The sequence below is a fragment of the Cyprinodon tularosa genome, unplaced genomic scaffold (assembly GCF_016077235.1).
Source record: "Cyprinodon tularosa strain WSP-4 unplaced genomic scaffold, ASM1607723v1 ctg152, whole genome shotgun sequence".
Taxonomy (NCBI): Eukaryota; Metazoa; Chordata; class Actinopteri; order Cyprinodontiformes; family Cyprinodontidae; genus Cyprinodon; species Cyprinodon tularosa.
The window spans coordinates 604724-625896 of NW_024038354.1; the positions used below are offsets into that span (position 1 = coordinate 604724).

General features: G+C 40.6%; 1 protein-coding gene across 2 annotated transcripts in view; it reads left to right on the forward strand.

The window, feature by feature from the left end:
- Positions 1 to 1039: 1039 nt before the first annotated feature.
- Positions 1040 to 21173, forward strand: part of il17rd (interleukin 17 receptor D) — a 55113-nt gene continuing 34979 nt past the window's right edge. The window contains exons 1-2 of one of the 2 annotated variants that reach the window (XM_038279695.1): positions 1040 to 1211; positions 17939 to 17993. In XM_038279695.1, coding sequence (XP_038135623.1) covers positions 1092 to 1211; positions 17939 to 17993 — 175 coding nt within the window. In that variant the 5' untranslated portion in view covers positions 1040 to 1091. The remainder of the gene's footprint in view (positions 1212 to 17938; positions 17994 to 21173) is intronic. The other variant, XM_038279696.1, reaches the window with a different exon arrangement.

Here is a 21173-nt window from a genome sequence, read left to right on the forward strand (position 1 = left end):
AAAGTTGTAACATTACAAGAATAAAGTCGTAACATTACAAGAATAAAGTCATCACACTACGAGAATAAAGTCATAATAATACGAGAATAGAGTCATAATAATACGAGAATAAAGTCATTATAGAACAGCAGATGATGGTCGACCAGCTCCACCAATCAGCAACCAGAGTCCACTTTGACATCCTGCCCAGTTTGATGCTGCTGCTAAAAGATTTCCTGATTTGTCAAACCGATGCTAAAGTAGACCTACACATGATGCTCCACATTCCACCTTTTTAGGGAAGACAGGGCTTCTTGTAGGAGTCGTCATAAAATAAAACTTGTGTCTCTTAATATTGCGACTTTATTCTCGTAATGTTCTGAAGTTATTCTCGTAATTTTACGAATTTATTCTCGTAATATGAAGACTTTTATCTCGAAATAGAATTTAAAAAAATCTCTAGGCTTGCCCTACTCTGAAAAAATGAATTTAACAGTTTTTGGGTTTACTTAATCATATTTTGTACTTTAACACAATTGTTTATGTCCTACCCTGCGAACATGAAACAATTGTCAAGTCAAGTCGAGTCAAGCCAGCTTTTATTGTCATTTTCTACATATGTACAAGACATACAAGGGAAATGAAATTACGTTTACTCTGCAATATACAAATATACAAGAAATATACAAGACTGACATTTAAAAACTGACATAAAGTGCGGGACATGACAGGTAAGAGTGGTAAGATAAATATAAGTATGAAGTATAAACATTACAATAAAAAGCAATAAAAACAGCAGCAATAGTTTGTTCCAGGCTGAGGTAGTGCAGGTAAGGTGCAGTCTCTGGTACAAAGTAAGTCTCTGTGTTAAAGTAAGTAAATATGATTGAGTAAATGCCAAAAACTTTTACATTCATTTTTCAGTATAATACTCAGCCCATCATGGCATTCAGGGTTTAAATAAAATGTGTCCAGGTCTGTTTGCAGGGCACAGCCATTTATATGATAAAAGGTCCTGCCATACAGCAGGCTCGGCCCCTTCCCGTGGCTCTCCAGCTAAAGTCCTGCGTGGGGTGTCGGAGCAGAGAGTTGTTCGGAGGACTGGGAACGGCATGGCCTCCTCTCGGAGTTTTTTCTCCTTTATCTGCGTGTTTTTCCTGCTTTTCTGCGCCTCCTCTGGATCCGGGACTTTAAACAGCAGAAGATCAAACCAGGAGCGATGCGGCTACAGGGTAAAAACCAAAGCAGCGCGCGCCTTTCCGCTCCTGACTGACGCTCATTTTAGAGTCCAGGTGTTCTGCGCGTCTCTACCTGAGCGGCTCTACTGCTTTCATCTTTTCTCAAATTATTCTTAAAATATAAAAAATTGCTCAACTTTTAATCCCACTTCTCCAGCATTCAACTTAAAGATTTTAGATTCTAAGGGAAAAAAAGCTCTAATTCAAACCACATGATGCGTCTTTATTACCCCCCCCCCCCAGCAGGATTAAGTATATTTACATATGATCATAGAAAAAAAGCATAAAATGCTTTAAAAAGTCTAGCTCTATAAGTAAGTAATAAAAAAGGAAATATATAAGCATAAAATGCTTTAAAAAGTCTAGCTCTATAAGTAAGTAATAAAAAAGGAAATATATATATATATATATATTTATTATTATTATATATTTTTTTAAGTTGCTTTCAGGACCTTTGATCAGATTATTTCTTGTTCATCTGTTTGATCTTCTTTCATAAACATAATTACTCAGATTCATTTAATGTTCAAACTCCTGTTCTGATTTCATGTGTCGTTAGAATAAATATCTAGACCCCAAACTTAAAACCTGAATAAAAATAAACAAGTTAAAATAATACAGTTAGATTGGTGATATAAGAAACTGACTTAAAATGCAGGATCTTCAAATCAAATCGATTTTTCATCCGTTTTATGAAAATCAGATATTTTTTTTAGCTCTTCCACATAAAATACAGCTGTTTATTATTTTAATTTGGTTTCATTCCGTTTTTGATTCTACATTTCCTGCTCCAGCAGCACTTCAGTGGAGCTCAGGTCCTTTTTTTTACCTCCTGTATTGTTGGTCGTTTCCTTACTGACTGTTTCAGGTGTGATATGCAGCCTTCTGGTCTGACTGTTTCTGTAATAACTGTCAGCTTTTGGTTTCTAGTTATTTCACATAAGAAACATGGTTTTATGACTTCGGTATATAAACATGTATCTGTATCTTTTTACGGGGAAATAATCTGTTTTTGGTTAAATGAGTCAAATGGCAAAATGTAGGTAAGAACCAGTATAATTTGAAACAAAGTGGTAACTTTTATTAAACTGATATTTCAATTAATTGAGGTTTTTAAGACGATGTGTCTCGGGGATTCATGAAGATATTTCCAGTAATGAGGGATAAACTGGAAGCACTGGAATAAATCAGCTGGTTTCAAACTGGAGCCATTTGTGGAAGTTGATCTTTTCAGTGATCAGGTATATGGAGCTAAATTGGGGCCACAAATCTTTCTGAAATAAAATCATTTGAAACTGCAGAAAAAAGGAAAAAAAAATAACGGGAGAAAAAAAGGATTTAAAAGTGAACAAAATACATTTTTTTAAACAAGCAGCTGCCCCCTCGGTGGGGGGGTGGATGATGTGGGGTGTGAAGTGATGACTGTCAGCTTAAGCTGCTAATTTAAATACTCCCAGCTTTTGCATTCAGGAACAATGGGAACTAAAAATGTCTTTAAATATAGCCAAACTATGTTTATATGATTGTTTAAAAAAAAAATAAAACCATGTCATCTAAACTCCGCCTCCCACACTGAGGGGCAAACAGAACTAGGAAAGAACCACACTTGAATCTAAATAGCATTTTAAACATTATTTTTAAGTTTCAAATCTTATTTTATTTTCAGCTTCAGAAAATATTTCTGGTTTAAGATCTTTAATTTTATAATTCTAATCTTTTTTTTCAGTTTCTAAATAATTTCCTGTTTAAAATGCATGTCTTCTAACAAACTTTCTGGCTCCAGTTTGGCTCCATATGACTGCAGCTCTTCTTAAGGATGAGTCTACAGCCTGATCGTCTCCAACCCAACACTGTCTTCATTTAAACAGATTTTAAACCATTTTTCAGTGGATTTCTTTCATGATTAGATGAGATTCATTGGGATTTCTGGGACGTTTGTTAGATTTGGAGTTTTTTTATGTATAGGAAGATGTGCATGGACCCCTCTATGTGTTTGAGAAAGCTGTCCTATGCTTTGCCACCCTGTGCTGCAGGCGCCATCGAATCATTCTCCTCAAACAAGCAATCCAGCTAAAAACATCCAGATGTGAATCCCCAAAAAAGTTAAAAACAATCCACTGGACTTTGTTTCCAAGTTTGAAGACGTTTCTCTTCCCATCCAGGACACTTTTTCAATTTAAAATGTCAGGAATAGAGCTGAGTTCCAGGTTTATAGGAAAAGCCTCAAACTCAACGCTATTTCTGACATTTTTAAAAAGTTTCCTGGATGGAAGAGAAACGTCTTTAAACTTGGAAACAAAGTCCAGTGGATTGTTTTTTAACTTGTTTGCAATGACTATGACCTGGATGACTGAGAATCTTCACCAGCATCCAGATGTGAAGTCTTCTTCCTGTCTTCCTGTGTTGGTAAAGAGGAGCAGCTGCTCTGCGGAGGCTCATGATCACAGATCCAGTCCTGAATAATCAGGCGGCTGCATTTAGAGCCAGGGTCTGTTGTGTCTGATGGTCTGTGGGACTGTGTGCGTTTGGATGCAGCCGTTTCAGTTTTCTCCTGTTGATAGATGATTCCTACCTGCCTTTGATGTGTGCTGGTGTGTGCATTATCCTGGTTTCCTCTCAGGGGCTTTGAAGTGTTTTCTACAGGAAGCTTCACACTGTTTACTCTGCTGAAACATTCCTTCTTGCAACCCCACCCCCAAACACACACACACACACACAAACCCACCCCCAAACACACACACACACACACACACACACAACCCCCCCGCCACACACACACACACACACACACACAGAGTCTGTGGCTTCCTGTCCTTTCAGATCAAAGTGTGCAGGATGGGGGTGTGAGGGCCGGCCCTGCTGCAGGTGTGAGCTTATTACAGCCTCTGTGTGGTAATTTCATGTTGGAAAGGAGTCCTACTTTGGTCTGTGCCGTTATTTCCTGTCTCATCAGACGACAGAGGCTTTAGCTCTAAGGGACTCTTCTCAGAAAACTTTTTAGCTGCATTAAGCTGATTTTACGTTAAAGAAAAGGATGCAAATTCATTGCTTTTAAGAAATACATTTTTGCTAACTTGGAAAAATATAGCGGCAGATGGCCGCTCACACTGAGCCTGGTTCTGCTGGAGGTTTCTTCCTGTTCAAAGGGAGTTTTTCCTCTCCACTGTCGCTACAAGCTTGCTTAGTGTGAGGGATTGCTGAAGAGTCAATGAGTCGATGCAATCAGCTGGTTTTCCTTAGATAGAAAACTTTAAATCAATCTGACTGGATGATCTGGTGAACTGGAAAGTGAGCTGAGATGACATGATGTGAATTGGAGCTATAGATCGAATGCATTGAATCATTACTGGGTTTTTTTAAACAGTAAAAATCAAGAAAATTAGACATTAAGGTGTGTCTAAAGTAGGAGTTTTATGATTTAAATGAATTGTAGTTTATTTTCAGTGCAAGATGTAATTTACTGCAGTTGATTTTTTTTTGTTGAACTGTTGAAAAGTCGGGGGTGGTCAATGGACTGAGGACGGGGTGAGAAAACCTGCTTGTAAACCAAATGGGGCCAAACAGGAAACCAGCACTATAGATGCATTTAGTGAGCAGTTATAAACATTTAATTTTCACCGTTTATCTACGGTGGCCCTGAAGTGCAAACTGCAACTACAAATCTAAAAGCGCAACTACATTAAGGAAATCACAACTACATTAACCTACCGGAAAAGGTAGGTACCAGTGGGAAACATGAGACATCGCTGATTGGACGACGGCGCCGTTTGACCCTTGAATGTAATTGTGTTTTCCTTAATCTAGTTGCGCTTTTAGATTTGTAGTTGCAGTTTGCACTTCAGGGCCCCCGTATTTATCTAATCTTTTATCGCATCCATAACAGGAAACCAAAAAACTTCTGGTAATTTGAGTTTTCCCTTTTTGTTAATAAATAACAAAAAGGAATTTGGTTGAATTCATCTCACTGCAACCTTTTTAATCCGCCTTTACAGACTTCCTGTTTTTAACTAAATATTTAATCACATCTTCCTTCAGATGAAGGATAAACGCTGGGCTGTTAACAGACTCCAAATCTTATTTAGCTTATTATTTATATTCTAGTTGAAAATCTAGAATAGAGTCTAAATTATAGAACAGTTGAAACTGATTCATTCTGGGTTGTTTTTATCTCAACAGTTTTTCTCTTTGTTTTATCAGTTATTCAGAATGAATGTAATATTCCAGTTTTATGACTCTTCTGTGTTTTTTCCTGAGTCTTTATGGACATCAGGAACACTGGCGGTTTCTCTTTTGTTTCCTGCTGCCTTCTTGAACTCAGGCAGGCGCAGCTTGAACCGGTTCTCCACCTGCTGCTGGTTCTGGTTGAAGTGGCTGTTTTCCCGTCGAGCAGAACACAATGAACGTCGCTCCCAGCTGTGGTCTGACAAAAAGGAGCTCAGTCCCACCAGAGAACAAGAGACCCGCTGGGCAGTTGGCTGTTCTGTGAAAGCTCTGAGCTGCACCATGGCCACGCAGCTCCTTAGGCAACTTTTCAAAATAAAACACATTTCTATATTAATCTATTCTTTTTCTACCAGAGGAATTAATTGACTGATTCCCTCTTTCTAAACCATTTACATTTTTTTTTTGTTATTCATCTCTGAAACTCAAGTTTTTATTTAAATGATTTTCATCTTTGTACAAACCCCTGCAGAAACCTACACTAACATATGGTTGCTCCGCCCACTTTTAACCTCTTAGCGTTCATAAGAATACAAATAAAAACCTCAAATGAAACTCTGTTAAATGTTCCTTTGCAAGTTGCACCTCATCCGATGATCTTTGGAGTCTCTTACTTTTCATGAAATATGTAATTTCTCCTCTCAGTCTTCTTCTTTGATCCAGTTTTCAAACCCTTTCTGAGATTCGGTCCAAAAGGAAACTGTAAGCGTCCTCCTCCCAGAGAATAACCACCGCTAACTTTAGTTCAATCTGAAAAACTCACATAAAGAGAAAAGACAATTAGAAGAAATTTATTGATATAATTACTTTGTCTTTGGCGCTCAGACCTCAGCAGGAAACATTAGCGTTTAATTTAGATAGATATGCATGAACAGGAGTAAAGAACAGGGCTGTTTCCCCCCCAGGCCTGAAACTGGTGGTGGAGTGGAGATAGATGGAGTTGGTCAGTCTGTAGACTGCTGGTTGGAGAGACGGTCTGCTGAGCTTTATGGGGAGTTCCAGTGGACTGCATGAGCTGATACTAGAGCTTCACTCAGGGACCTGGAAGATGGAAGTCCAGGTTGATAACACAGGTTGAGAGAACCTGTCCATGATGAGCAAGCATGGAGCGACAGTGGAGAGGAAAAACTCCCCATTTGGAAGAAACCTCTGGCAGAACCAGGCTCAACATGGCGATCTTCTGCCGGTTTAGATGAGAGGAACGCAGTAAGAGTCCAGAAGGAATGATGCTCTGATGAAGCTTTAGCTACGAGGGTGGAGGGGGGGCTAAAGGGGGGGTTGAAACCATAGATATCCATAATAAAGGCTAGATGTCTTACGGCGGAGTCTCAAACGGCATCACCGGCGGCCATCTTACCTCAGGCAGGCTTTCTGTTGTGCTCTGTGGTACCTAATGTAAGGTGAGTGATCAGCACGAACACAAATACTCTTACCTCACTGAATTCTTGACGGATTTACAAACAGTTTGGTTTCTTACAAACATTATGAACGTGGCTATTATTCTTGATGCTTGAACATGTTGAAATTGCAGATTTTCTTGTCGAAAAATTACTTAATCGCGCAGCATAGTTGTGCATCACGGCTACCTGCGCAAGTTATCAAGGCTGAGATTATTAGTCAATTATATAGGTTTTACTGACACCAATAACGATTGTATGACAATTAATCTTTGGTGTAAATTACAATCTTTGTGGATGTGGTTGTAGCTATTAGTTGGCTAATAACAATAATCTGAGTGTTGTTGTATTTTCATTATTAGCCTAACATTAGCTGGCTAATAACAAGAAGCTACGAAGTGAGACCTAACGTTAGTAAGTTAGCAGCTAACGTTACAGTTTAGCTAGCTGCTAACATTAACCAGCAACTTTACATCAGTGGAAGAGGCAGAATTTAACATGATTTCCAATCGATTTGGTCTGTCAACACATCATACATTAAGTTACAGGAATTTGCTGGGTTTATTAAAAGGAAGTTGCCAGACTTTTGCTATGACATAATAGTATTACAAGACTATTGTTGACTCAAAGCTTTTATAAGCTTGTATTAGTTTCATTTGGACAACTTAAAGATGGTGTTGTGCCAAACATTTTCAACTTTCCAGCTCATCTTCAAAGGGCATGTGTATCATTGAAATTTAATCACATATTGATATACCAATCTTATACACTGTGAATTGTTGTTGGTCACTTTTGTTTTTGTTTCTGCAGGTTATATAATGTGTAAGCAGGAGGAGAAGATCTTCCATCCCCGTTTGCTGACATTCCTGCGCTAGTACATGACCACAGCTACCTTCCTGTCCGCTTTGATGGCCTTGTGGACAACGCTCTCTTGTACATTACACAGAAGCTCAATAAAACCTTCCTTTTCAAAGGGCATTAGCCAAGCTATGTTTTTTGGGTCATTTTTTAAATCTCTGTCTTCCATGTGTATACCATCACAGTAGTGTAGGTGGGGATTTCAACATGCTACATCTATATATACTTGTGAAGGGGACTATTGTACCAATTTTAATAGCAAATAAATGTAACTTTTATAATGGTTTAAAAATAGGAACTTTTGTGTAATTACCCCTGATATATAATCCGAATAGTCTACATGAAACTTCAAAGTGTTACCTTTAATTTGAAACCTGGATTATGCTTCTACACCAAGAGGTTGCCACACAATAAGCCTTTTCTGTCAGTATTTCATATTTTATTATAACAATAATATTCATATTATAAAAGTATGTATGTAAATATAAATAAATTAGGACTGTGAAATAATTAATCACACCCAAATAAAAGTGTTTATTTATATATATATATATATATATATATATATATATATATATATATATATATATATATATATATATATATATATACACACATATTAAAATATATATATATATAAATATGTATATACACATATTTATATATATAGGTATCTATATCTATATAGATATCTATATAGATATCTATAGATATATCTATATATCATGTTGCCATTCAGTACACTGAGTTTTAATAGCATATATTGATTTAACATAAATACCTTGTGCATGTGTATATTTATTGCACCTGTATGTTCTATTCAATGTTCTTTTCATATGAAATTCCATGGTTATAATTATTCATAAGTGTGCAGTATCATAACTACATGTCTGACTTTTGTTTAACAAACCAAACAATTAGACAATTCAGGAAGTTATGGTTATTTCAGTACATGCGCCTTTAAAACACAATGTTACGAATGAGCGAGCTGCCTGTAGCAAGATGGCCGCCACGTGCGGACGTCGACCCCCATTGGCCAGCAGCGCGGACGAGACATCTAGCCTTTATTATGGATATCTATGGTTGAAACGGGGTCATCTGAATGATGTCACAGCGCATCCACTGCCTGGGCTTTGGGTAGCAGACAGTTGTGGATCGGAGGCCTTTTAAGATGAACTTTGGAGGCGTGGTTCAAAGCTGATTGGCTGTGTCATCGGTGGATGTAGCAGAGCAATAGTTAGGTTCCAATAGGCTCCATGGGTCATAGCTAATGTTTTTATTTTTTATATTGAGTTTCAGTTCAGCTTATAGTGCCACTTCACAACACGGATCATCTCAACGCGCTTTAGAGACAATTCAAGGAGATCATCCTTTCAGACTGGTTTAAAATTTGTTTTAAGTAATGAAAACCAGCTGACTGCATCGACTCATCGACTTTGCAGAAACCTCCAGCTGTCTATTCTATTAACATTTCTCTATCTGTAGAATGGCTCTGTTTTATGTGTCGTCTTCTCCATTCAGAGGGGCCCTGCCTGTCTTTGCCTAGGGCACCAAGTTTCCTAAATCCGCCCCTGGCTGTAGGCAAAAACTGATGTAAAGTAACTGAGTGGACAGATATAACAGATTCAAAGCTGTGTATGACTTTTCAGAATTTAAGGTTTAATGCAATTATTTTTTTATAACTAGTAAAGTTTAGTTTTTATCTGTTATTCCAAGCTTTCATGTTCCTCTTAGAGAAATACACACATCTTTTCACTGGAAGTTTAAGCAGTAAAGTTTGTCCCAAAGCGTTTTGGAAGGACAGGATGATGGATCTGTCTTTTCCAACACATCTGCTGAAGTGATCACTGCTGTCTCCATGGAGGAAAATCAGGAAATATTCCTGCTTCCTCCACATCCTACTCTGGATTTCTCATCCTTCTCTGGCTTCGTTTTATACGGGCTTTCTGCTCCGTTCCACGTCTCATTGTCTTCCAGGGCGTTGGTGTGTTTTTGGCATCAGGGAAACTCGGAGGTCGTCACGGCCGGTTGGGCGGCCGATGTGAAACACGTGTGTTTTCCTACCCATGGAAACCAGCAGAACGTTTTGGATCCAGTCCCTAAAGAACCTGTGTGGAAAAACTTTTTTTAGTATCTCACAGGTATCATCTTAAACCTTCCTCTGCTAAAGTAATGATGCTTTTAGAGTCTGTTGTTTTTGTGTCGGTAATCTTTATTGAAAGCTTCCTCCTCTCTGACGGCTCAGGTTTTACCTGTAGCTCACATGACTCTGAACTCTTCTCTAGTTTCTGGCCTTTGTGGAGGAGCTGGGTTTTGTCTTGACTCTTGTTTTTGTAATAAAAGGGAGTGAAAGCCTTTTTAAAGGACAAACCTTCACAGCAGGATCAGAGAGCGGCTCCTCCGGGTGAGGAGGAGGAGTTATGAGGAAGGAGATGGGTGGGGGGTCATTGAGGAGCAGTCATGCAGCAGGAGGAAGCTGCAGGTTTTGTTCCTGCGGTGGGAAATCTCTGGTTGGCTGCTCCTGAACACCCGCTCACACACTGGGTTTGCATTGTTGCTCCTCGCTGCGGTTTGGAGATTATTCCTCCAAGGTTTGCAGCAGGTTTGAGATCAGCTGATGTATGAAGAGTTAAAGCCTGAGTTAAACAGAGAAGGTGCTTTATTTATATTTGTGGGGAGCATGCAGAGATCTAGCATCTATCCTAGCCTGCCTGCAGCGCTACGCTAAAGCAGCAGGACTGGATCCTTGGTTCTGATTTGTTTGTTTTTTCTCTGAAGTTTGATCTGCTTTTTTTTTTGCTCTTTCATAATGTTAAATGTGAGAAAACTGTTCCAGAAAATTAAGGCTACCTTCCCACTGCAGGCCCTGATGCTCATTTCCCGATTTTTTTTTTTGCGTTGTCGTTCACATTTCCAAATAGTATCTGCGACTTGTATGTGATCTCCGGTGTGAACTGCATTCATACAGCTTCATTGTCCCGCATGCGCAGAGGAGGACGCAATGACGTCACAAACCAGCCTGCTCCATGTTTACGTAATCAAACATGAAACCTTAAAAACTCAATCTTCAATATGTTTAAACATAGATACTGCTCTCCGCATCATCATCTGCCATGGTTGTTGTTTTTCTTGCCGTTGTTTATTTTCCAATCTATGTCTGCTACTAATGGCGTTCAGGTGGGATGAATGCGACCTGGCCGTTCAGACACAGGTCGCATTTGAAAAGATCAGATTCATATCGGATTCAGGACCACAAAGCCAAGTGGCCTGGGTCGCGTTGGGAAAAAATGGGATCCGAGTCGTTCAGACTGCCATGAAAAGATCAGATCCAGGTCCTAAGGCTGTGGTGTGAGCGTAGCCATAAGGCCTGGTTATCCTCCTGCAGCAGTGTGTCGCAGTGAGCTTGTCGCCACAACGCCAGAGGGCCAATCAGGAACTAGCTGTGGGTTTAGATACGGCCGAGGCAGTGAGGAAGTGGGGGCAAGTTTGTCCGACAACGGAGGGACATGAGGGCCAAAAAGAGCGGAGATCCAGGTGGAAAAAGGGTCCCAGTGTTCTAACGCACCTCGCTCTGCTAGCTGCTCCATCTTCACCAGTCGTTTTCCACAATGGCGGTCAGACAAACAAAATAAGGAACCAACCAGGAAATACGCATAGTGTAGAGCGGATGGAGATTTGACCAATCAGAGGCCTCCTGTCTGCTGTCACCTATAATTTTGGAGATTTGCAGCAGAGTGTCTGCAGAAGGGGCGGGGCATATCTGCATTAACTGCAACACACATGCAGACCACCTGGTTTCTGAGCATAAAGACACACTTAATATTTTAAGCTTTCTGATGGCATTTTAGCCCTTTTTTTTATCAAAAACATAATTAATGTCCACAAATAAGGAATAGTTGTTTTAACCATACATTATGGGGCCCCCAGGAACTTGGGCAGCTGCCTAGTTTAGCCTGATGATAAATCCGCCCGTTTAAATCTAACCTTCACTCTTTAGAAGGACGTCAGCCACTAACCTAGCTTGGCTCAGCTCATCCTCCGCCTACATCCCCCAGAATGCCGTGTGGTTCCTTTTTAACCCTTTACAGGGCGCTCAGTGAAATACTTTGAAAATCAACATTTCCAGCCAATAACGTTATTGGAATTCAGGACAAGACCTTATTACCTTTGAAACCTTAAAAATATGGATATTTTGTTGGCAGAAATTAATGTCAATGTAAAAACAAGAAACGCAAACTTACCCGAATATATTAAGAAAAATAACAAAAGTGCTTCTAGAAGAAATGAATGAAAAACACTCTGAGAGGGAAAGAAAAGCGTTTTTTATTGGTCCAACATAATCTTAGAGGCATTAATGCTGATACTGGCACTGACATGTTTTAGTTATATAATTGTTAACTAGGTTTATTAACTTTTTAACTTTACTTTTTAGCTTTTTACCTTTTTTTTTCTTGACTTAACTTTTTTTTTCCCAACTTGATGTACAGTAGATAATCTATCATTCAGGGTTCATCTAATTGGTCAAATGCCAATATCAGAGGTGCAGCCATGTAGCAGGATCTTTGCTGAATGGATGGATATAGATCTTGTGCTTCTAGACCTCACTTCCAGACCTCACTTTATTGCACAGCCTGAGAACGGTTTCTTCTGCCAGGCTCTGCATATTTAACCCGTTCTGACTTGGAGAAGATTTTTGAACTAATTTTCTTTCCTACTTTAAAAAAAACACACAAAAAAACAACCTAACATTGAAATTGACTGTGATTTCTGCAGAAACTGCCCGATAATGATACTGAGAGAAGGAGGAAGGTTTTAACTGTTCTATCAAAAACAGATGTACAGGAACTTAGTGAAAACGTGGAAAGCGGAACATCTCTGATAAATGTATAAACACGATGCTGACAGGAGCCGCTGCGTGACTGATGATCGCCGCTGCAGGTTTTCCTTAATTCTGCTTTAATCCCGCCGTCTCTCTCTCTCTGTTTGGACCTCTGCTGTTTAGCATCAGGCTGATTAAAGGTCAGATGGGAATTAGTTTCCCCACATCTGGAGCTGCTCCGGTCGCCCTAAACAGCATCAGGGACTGCAGAAGTTTACTACGTCAACCTTAAAAAGCTGTAATTGAAGGAGTTCCTGTTTAATCAGATCCCAGCATCTCTTCTTTCCACCTTCCTTTGCTTTTCTCCCTTCCCTGCAGGCGTTCAGATTACTTGGCCCTCCATTTCCTCCAGTCCTTCCCCCCTTTTCTCCTCCCTCTGCTTTGATTAATTGCAGTTTTATCTAAGTGAACTTGCAATTAGCTGTCTGCATTACAACAGGAGCAGGGAGCGGGGATTCCCAAGGGATATTTGACTCCTTATGTTAGGTCGTTGGAGGTTTTCCTGTGTTTATGACGTTGTGTATTTATCTTTTTGTAAAGAGGACTGTTGTAGGGAAATCAGCAGGAGGTCAAGCAGCTTCATTCTAGGTTTACTGTTCATTGTTTGCCATCTTTTCTCTTGTGTTTGGCTTTTTATTGACAGCAGTGGTTCTCTGATGCATCTCTCTGTGTTTGGCCCTCAGGCTCTGAAAGCAGACGGAGCTAAAACAGTAATTACTGCATGTTAAGGAAACACACCTGAGCAGCTCTCTCTGCCTTTGCCTCACGCTTTAAAGACTTCCTAAAGTTGGAAAACAAAAGCTGTAATGGAGGTGAGACTAAGCTGACTCCAGTGGAAGGAGAATTTCCATTTAAACTGTTTGGAGGAAAATGCAATTGGGATGAATCCAGAAATGTTTTGAGTGTTTACTCTTGGCTTCCCCTTCAGACGCTGCGTAAAGTTGTTAAGTATTATCCGTCTTCAGGAAGCTGGTAATTGGTGTGGGGGAAGGGGGTCCTCACAACAAACAGCCGTATTGCCTCCTTCCTGGTGGGACTGAGGCTACCTCGTTCCCCCAGCGGGGGACCAAACACACGGCTTCAGCCTAAAAAACACCTTTTGTGTAGCAGAATGTGCAGAGCTCGTTTACCTCATAGTCATTAAAGCAATCACAAAGTTTCTCATCAGATTATCAATGCAGCTTTTTGATGTTATCCCTAAAGATAATTTATCCAAATCGGGAAAATTATTCCTAAAAGGAAAAGTCTGTAAATATTCAGAATTCCAACCTCTGAAAGCACCTTAAAGTCGTAGGGAAGCGGCTGTTCCAACCGTTGCATTTCCGAATTCTCCCGATTGGTGCCCGACTTTACTAACCTGACTCCGCCAGATGGATTTGCTCCGCATATCCATCTGGAAACCTTCCGTTGAAGTAATTTTGGGAAGGGGCGGAAATACTGGTTAGCTGATGGGCCTATGTTGGTGATAGACGGGCCAAAAAAACCAATCAGATCAACGAAGCATATGACGTACTAACAGAGCGACGACGAAGAGGAGCCAATTGATAGATCAAACTCTTGCCGAAACCAGTCGGGAGAAGAGCAAAAACATCTTTTCCTCTGAGAAAAGCCTCCAGAGCAGTGTTTTGCTCTTCTTTCATTGAAGAAATACTCTGTAATTCCGATAAAACTTGCTCGATAGCCACGCTAACGCTAGTTTCATCGGCTGAAGCCGCCATGTTCTTTAGACTGAACTGTCGCGCTACTCGTTGCGTCACACCTCAACCCGCCTCAAAGCCAACGCTGATTGGACGTTCGTTTGGTGAACGGCTCAAATTTTTCTTCAACGGAGAGTCTCCAGACTGATCTGCAAGTTAAAATCTTGAAAGCTTGCGAGATCAGGATGGTCTCACGAGGCTACGACTTTACAAGAGTGAATAAAGTGAATGTGATTGGTCCATTATCAGGGGGGCGGGATTGGTATGGCGTAAGGTTCAGAAGCAAGTTTAGTTGTGGCCGGTTTGTCGGAAGCATCTTGCTAACCAGTTAGCAACTTAGTGCTAGCAGGGAAATTCCATTGGGACCAAGTAGCACTAAATTGGTGACTTAGAAACGACGCTGTCAAGGAACGCTATGGACAGAGGAAACATGCAAGAGGAGGAGAGTTTAGTGTCGGAGGTCGTGGATGAGTCTCCTCCGTCATCCATTTTTTATTCAGAGGAGGAAATCTCTCTCTGAGAATCACCTCTCTGCCTCAGTCACCATAGAAACCGTCCCACGCTGTTTATTTCTGCGTTTTTCTTTTCTTTTCTTTAGACGTAGATCTCATTATGTTTTTAACAGATGAACATTCTCTATCTGTTCTGGTTCTAGATGCTGCACAGACTCGTTAAGTGGGGCTTTGCTTTATAGAAAGCGCCAGCGTTTTTTATTTTTGATAACTTTTCATAATCTGTAAAAGGCAAATGTGGGAAATCGTTTTAATTTCATAACACAGAAACGGAAGTGTAAAGAATCTGCACAGATCTGCTCATCCTGCCTAGTCGGAGCCTCTCTATACGGTCAGTGAGACATGAAGGAAAAATCTAATTGGAGATTAAAAAATTTTCAGGCCTTAAAGCAGCATTCATTTGTCCACATTTATCTACATCTCTGTAAAGTTTCATAACAAAAGTATAGCCATGTATCTACAGCTGAACCCCACTTTTCACGTGAAACAATCTGGTTCTGCAGTTTGGATCAGATTTAAAGTCCCCCACTTCCTCATCTGCATCTATATTTGGATTCTGGGCGTCTTTTGAGGATCTGTTTGTCAATCAGTATTGGCATAAAGAATGTTCATCCTGTCGATGAAAAACTTCCATCAGTTCTAATTAACCCTCTCAGTTCCTGCTGCCAGCGGGACATCTGAGCACACAGAGGTAAGTAAACCCTGAGTGTCAAAGGTCAGCACAGGCGGTGCAGAGACGCTGAAGGCGATCCATTAAAGAGATAAAAATGTGGGAGAGGATTTCCAAATTTCCCGTAAACGTTTTTGACACATTTAGGTTGTTATCTCTCCTTCAAAGTGCTGTTTAATAGTTTAGAGTCTAATTTAGTGTTTGTTTTAAAGCCTTAGGAATGTAAGACACCAATAAAAGTTTTCACAAGTGCACCATTACCAGCACTGGTGGATGTGTTTGTATGGACTAGTTGTTTTGGTACAGTGGCTGCTAATAAGCATGCTACACCTCCTATAAAATCACTGGCACACAGCTGGGTCTCCACCTTATTACTTTCAGGTGTGTCTGTTTGATTCTTGCAAGTGGCCACAGCCTGACACCTCTAACGAGACTAAATGTGCAAACTTGTATGTGTGTGGAGGGGGTAAGACAACATTAAAGGCAACATGAAAGCTATAAAATGGCGCAGCTTTGTTGAAATGTGCTAGAGGGAAAATACATGTTTTTGTATGAGAGACATAAAAGAAGGGGTATGTGGTAGCTTCAGGCTACCAATATGTTACCTTAAGATGTATTAAAAATTGTTGCTGCTAAAAGTGGCTGCATGTTGGAGTGACTGAGGGCCCCGTCACATCTAGCCGATTTAAGGCCTGGTTATCCTCCTGCAGCAGTCTGTCGCAGGGAGTGTGTCGCAGATATTTTTGATTTATACCCAATATTAAAGCGGGGTCTGCGCTGTGTTATTCCACGCCACAATGCAAGAAGAAGAACTAGCTGTGGGTCTAGATACGGCCGAGGCCGTGAGGAAGTGGGGGCAAGTTTGTGCGACCATGGAGCGGTGATGCAGGTGGGAAAAGGGTCCCAGTGTTCTCGCGCACCTCGCTCTTCTGGTCCATCTTCACCAATCAGTTTCCACAATGGCGGTCATACAAACAAAACAAGGCGGTGCAGGTACCAGACCTGCTCCGGGCCCCGCCAGCTTCTTATGAGGTCAATATATGGCAACTCCACTCGGACAAAGTATATTGCATGCGTTTCTTAAGGATCAAATCTCTTTTGAAGTCTCAACATATTATTACCTATATTGGCTCTTATTTTACATTTCATTGGTGATCTAAATCAGCCGAAAGTAGAAAACAATCATTATCAGTCTTGAAGGAAAGTACTGCGTTCTTAAACTGAGCTCTGCCATTTAACAAGGTGACACAAAAAGTCTCAGTTTATTTTAATCTTCTTTAATTTTATTAAGATCTGAGGGCAGAGGAGAACAAATGGAACATCCTAAAAAATGAGTTTCGTAGAGATTTTTAACAAAGAAAACAGTTAATCTACTTGTAGAAAACGAACGGTTGTTGTTGACACAAAGCCAACAGTAGTATAGCTTAATATGCTAACTGAGCAAGCTAAAAGATGCTGACCTGTTAGCTACAGCTAGCCACAGCGCCACCCAGCTCTTTATATTAGTTACTTTGTTCACCAGAAACAGATTATTTTTCAGTTTTGTTATCAATCTGGTAAAACTTCAGTAATTAGACACGCTAACGCTACAGATGCTCCTGAATTGCCACACTGACGCTGTGTAATGTTATTATCGTTGCCTTGGCAACCACAATGTTTTACATCATGTGGCAACGTTCAGCCAATCATGTAGCGTAACGTCACTGGCATGAAGCAGGACCCGAGCAGATCTGGTAGCTACAGCGGTAAGGTATCAAACAGGAAATACGCATAATGTAGAGCAGATGTCGATTTGACCAATCAGAGGCCTCCTGCCTGTGGTCAGCTACAAGTTTGTAAAGGTGCAGCAGGGTGTCTGCGGAAGGGGCGGGGCATATCTGCTTTAACTGCGACACACATGCAGACCACCTGGTTTCTGAGTATATGAGTATATACTGGTATAAACAGCCATTAAAATCCTGACCTTTCTATGTATTTTTTCTATTTTGGGCATATACATCGAGTATTCATAACGAGTCCAGAACTTATGTCGTAGCCTAACTTATGCATGATGCACGGCAGGCTAATCCCCATGAAATGATGCACAAGCATCATGCCTTCTCCGCCTGACATTCCCCAAATGGCGAAATATCACCAATGTAAACAAACATAAGTTCCTGAATGTTATGGGTGCTGCCACTTTTGTTTGCATAATCCCGGCCTTTGTAGCCATAGTATTGTGGGCTGCCAATAGGAGGCGAGTAACCGTGCTAGCGTGATGTGTAAATGGTCGTAAGCTCAAGCTCTGTTCACTGATCCAAGCTCGGTCTGAACTCGGCACGGATCAGTTTCAGACGGCTAGTGGAAATGGGACACTAGTCTTTATTTGGGCCTCACTTTTCTTAAGGCTTGGCCCACTGCTGGTCTTACAGAAAACTATAAGCTTAACTGTTTTGTTTTTTTCCTACTTTTTAATGAACTCTAATTGTTTCTGTTTCTTTTTTGCAGGGTCAGTTTGCTGCAGAAGGAGTTCCTAAGTTGGCCGTCACCTTCAGAGCTGACAGTGAGTTTCTCTTTGACTGAACTAAATGACAGAGCCCAAAACATAAATTGTGTTTTGTTTGTTTAAAAGAAACTTAATATCCATCTGGAGGATTGGAATAACTATTTTAAGCTGGGTGTACACTTTGAGAACTTTATTTTGCCCTTTTTGGGCCGACTTTCCGGTCATGCGAGAGTTTCTACTGGTTTGGCTTCCAGATAGACGAGTCTGAGTAGCGCCATCTCACTGCGGAGCTGAGTCCCACCTGGTTTAGGGGTGTAAATCACATCCATCATGGCGATTCGATTCAGTATCAATTTCCTGACTCAACGATTCGAATATTTTCAATACTCAGGAGTAAACCACAATTCGTTTAGATTAATTGGTGACTTTTTTTTTCTTTTACCTTACAGGCTAGAGAATGTTTGAAATAAATAAATTAAAGCTTTAATATCATTATGCATTTTATTTGAGAAACAACAGCAAATAACAGAAGTAGCAAATGTGTTCTCCACCTAGGCCTATGGAAACTTCATTCACTGAAAAATAATAGGTTTAGCGCCCCCGCAGCATGGGAGTCAGAATTACGTCCAGGAGCAAATGGATCAAAATAGACCGGAGGAAGTAAAAAAACATGAATTAATGAATCAATACTCTTGCAGACGTTGCGTCGGATCATCGGCTGTTGGATCGATGCATCGATACAAAACTATTATTATTTCAACCTAGTTTTTAGACATACAGTGTGAGCAGAGCAGGTGGATCGCATCAGAGCGTCGGGTCGCACAGCGTGAGAACAAACATGGTGAGCTGTGAACTTTTAAACCCTGAGGTTACATCGTACAGTGTGAGCTGTAGCTGCATGCAACGATTGAAAATAATCGCAGTGTACGCCTGGCTTTAGAGTGATGATGTGATGTTATATTTATTTCTAGTCTAAAACATAATGCACAAGAACCGAGAAATGTGTTTTTTCCTCAACGTATTCTGCCAGCTGATCCTCAACCATGCATTATATAACAGATCAGTGTGCAGATTCTCACAGCCAGAACTCCCTAGAGCTGAGAGAACAAACTGATGTAATTCAGCTCTCTCATATGTGGGAGTGAGAAAATAAAGCCTTTTTCTTCTGGTGGAATATGGATCATCTTTAAAGATGATACATCATCGGTAACCGACTGCCATCTTTGATTTCAGTGCAGCCTACAGTGCACATAAACTAAGGTACACATGATGTACCTTAGAGTAAAAACCAACTCAGGTTTTATGATTTTATGTTTTTATTTTTTGTTCTTGTTAAATGGTGTTTTTCCCAAGCCTAGGCCAGTGTTAAGCCCCCCCCCACCCCACCCCACCCCCACCCCTCCCTGCTGCCCCCTCTACCCCAACCCCCCCATCCTTTGCCTCCTTCCTCTTTTGTTCCTTAAAGTCAAGTTCCTGAGCCGTGGCCAATCCATGCCTCCTGCTTTTGTCCGTGACCATGAGCGAGGAAGGGCTTTAAAATCCCTCTTTGTACATTACTCTGTGTGTGTGTGTGTGTGGGGGGGGGGGGGGGTTACTTATGTAGTTTTTAGTAAAGCAGATACCTGTACATAATAATTTATTTAATACTTTTTTTGTTTTACGCTCCTCTAAAGATGTCAGGGTTGCAGGATCTATTTTAATATACACACATTTCTTGATTTCTAAGTTTGAAGGAGAAGCAGCAGGGATGTTAAATTATATTTTTATTTTATTTCTATTAGCTAGTTTGAAGGCTAAACACTATCGATGTCCACCCTCTTGTTGTAATTTGTTGATTTTTTTCTTTGTATCCTTGTCCTGGTTGCATCATCTTGGTCTAATCTACGCTCTTCTAGATGTTTTCAATAGAAGATATTAATTTTCATTTATTCTAAACTTTTCTGCGGGATCGCTCAGAGGTCAGGAGGTCATGTGACTTTGAGGTGCTGATTCTGTCGCCTCTGAGGAAAAGAAGCTGAAAACCTCAAACACTTTAAGGCACCGGAGTTTGTCAGCATGACAATCCCCTCCTGCCTCGCATGGACGACACACCTCAGTGGTTCCTCTCCTCCAGCCGGACGGAGGATGAAGGAGGAGAGTCGAGCTTCCTTTGCTGCTTCCAGTGAAAGTCACAGAGAATATGAAGCGAGGAGACCTTTGACCTCCAGTCGGTTGTCGATGACCGGAGACGAGATGTGAATGAAGTCAAACGGGGTTTCTACTGCGGCTTAAAAAGTCTTAAGATTTAATCAGATTTCTTTTCAGCCTTGACCAAGATTTTCCAAATGGCCAATCTAAGCCTTAAATAATAAAAACTTGTACATTTCTTTATTCATTACATATTATTTATTCCAGGATTTTTATCACTAGCTGAAGATAAGATAAAAAAGAGTTTAGGCCCAGCAAATGTTCTGGTTCTTTTCTTTACCATCAATATTTAACAATCCTGAGCTTCAGAACAAGGACTGTAATAGTTTGTGTTTGATTATTTCTATGTGTTGGTGATAATTTTTTATTTGGATATAAATGGTGTCAAATTTGGAAGAAAAAAACATTTGTCAGTTGAAAGCCTCACAAGTATGGAAGAAAAACAGTCACCGAATTTTAAACACTGAATTTTTTTACACATTAAATTCCTTACACTGAAATAATATCGGGTAAAAATTTGCCTCCTCAGTTAGCCTTCTGGTGAACTCAGGCCAAAGCAATCGACACTCGATGCACTCGATACAGAAGTTCAGTTCACCAGATCATCCAGTCAGATTGATTCAACGTTTTCTATCTAAGGAAAACCAGCTGATTGCATCGACTCATTGACTCTTCAGCAATCCCTCACACTAAGCATGCTTGTAACGACAGTGGAGAGGAAAAACTCCCTTTGAACAGGAAGAAACCTCCAGCAGAACCAGGCTCAGTGTGAGCGGCCATCTGCTGAGGCCCACTGGGGTTCAAGGAGACAGAAGCAGACATAGAAAAAGAAGCATAGATACAAAAGGCAACTGTCAACCAGCTCCACAGGCGGCCCCGTCCAGGAAACACACAGCCAGGCAGACGAGCTCCAAGCCAGCTCCCATGTCAGAGGATGAAGAGAGCACATCCAGTTAGTCACAGTCAGAGAAACAGGACTACACTGAAAAACAGGCCAAGCTCCAACACCTACAAACACAGGTGTTCACTTTGTGATCATGGGTCGGGTTG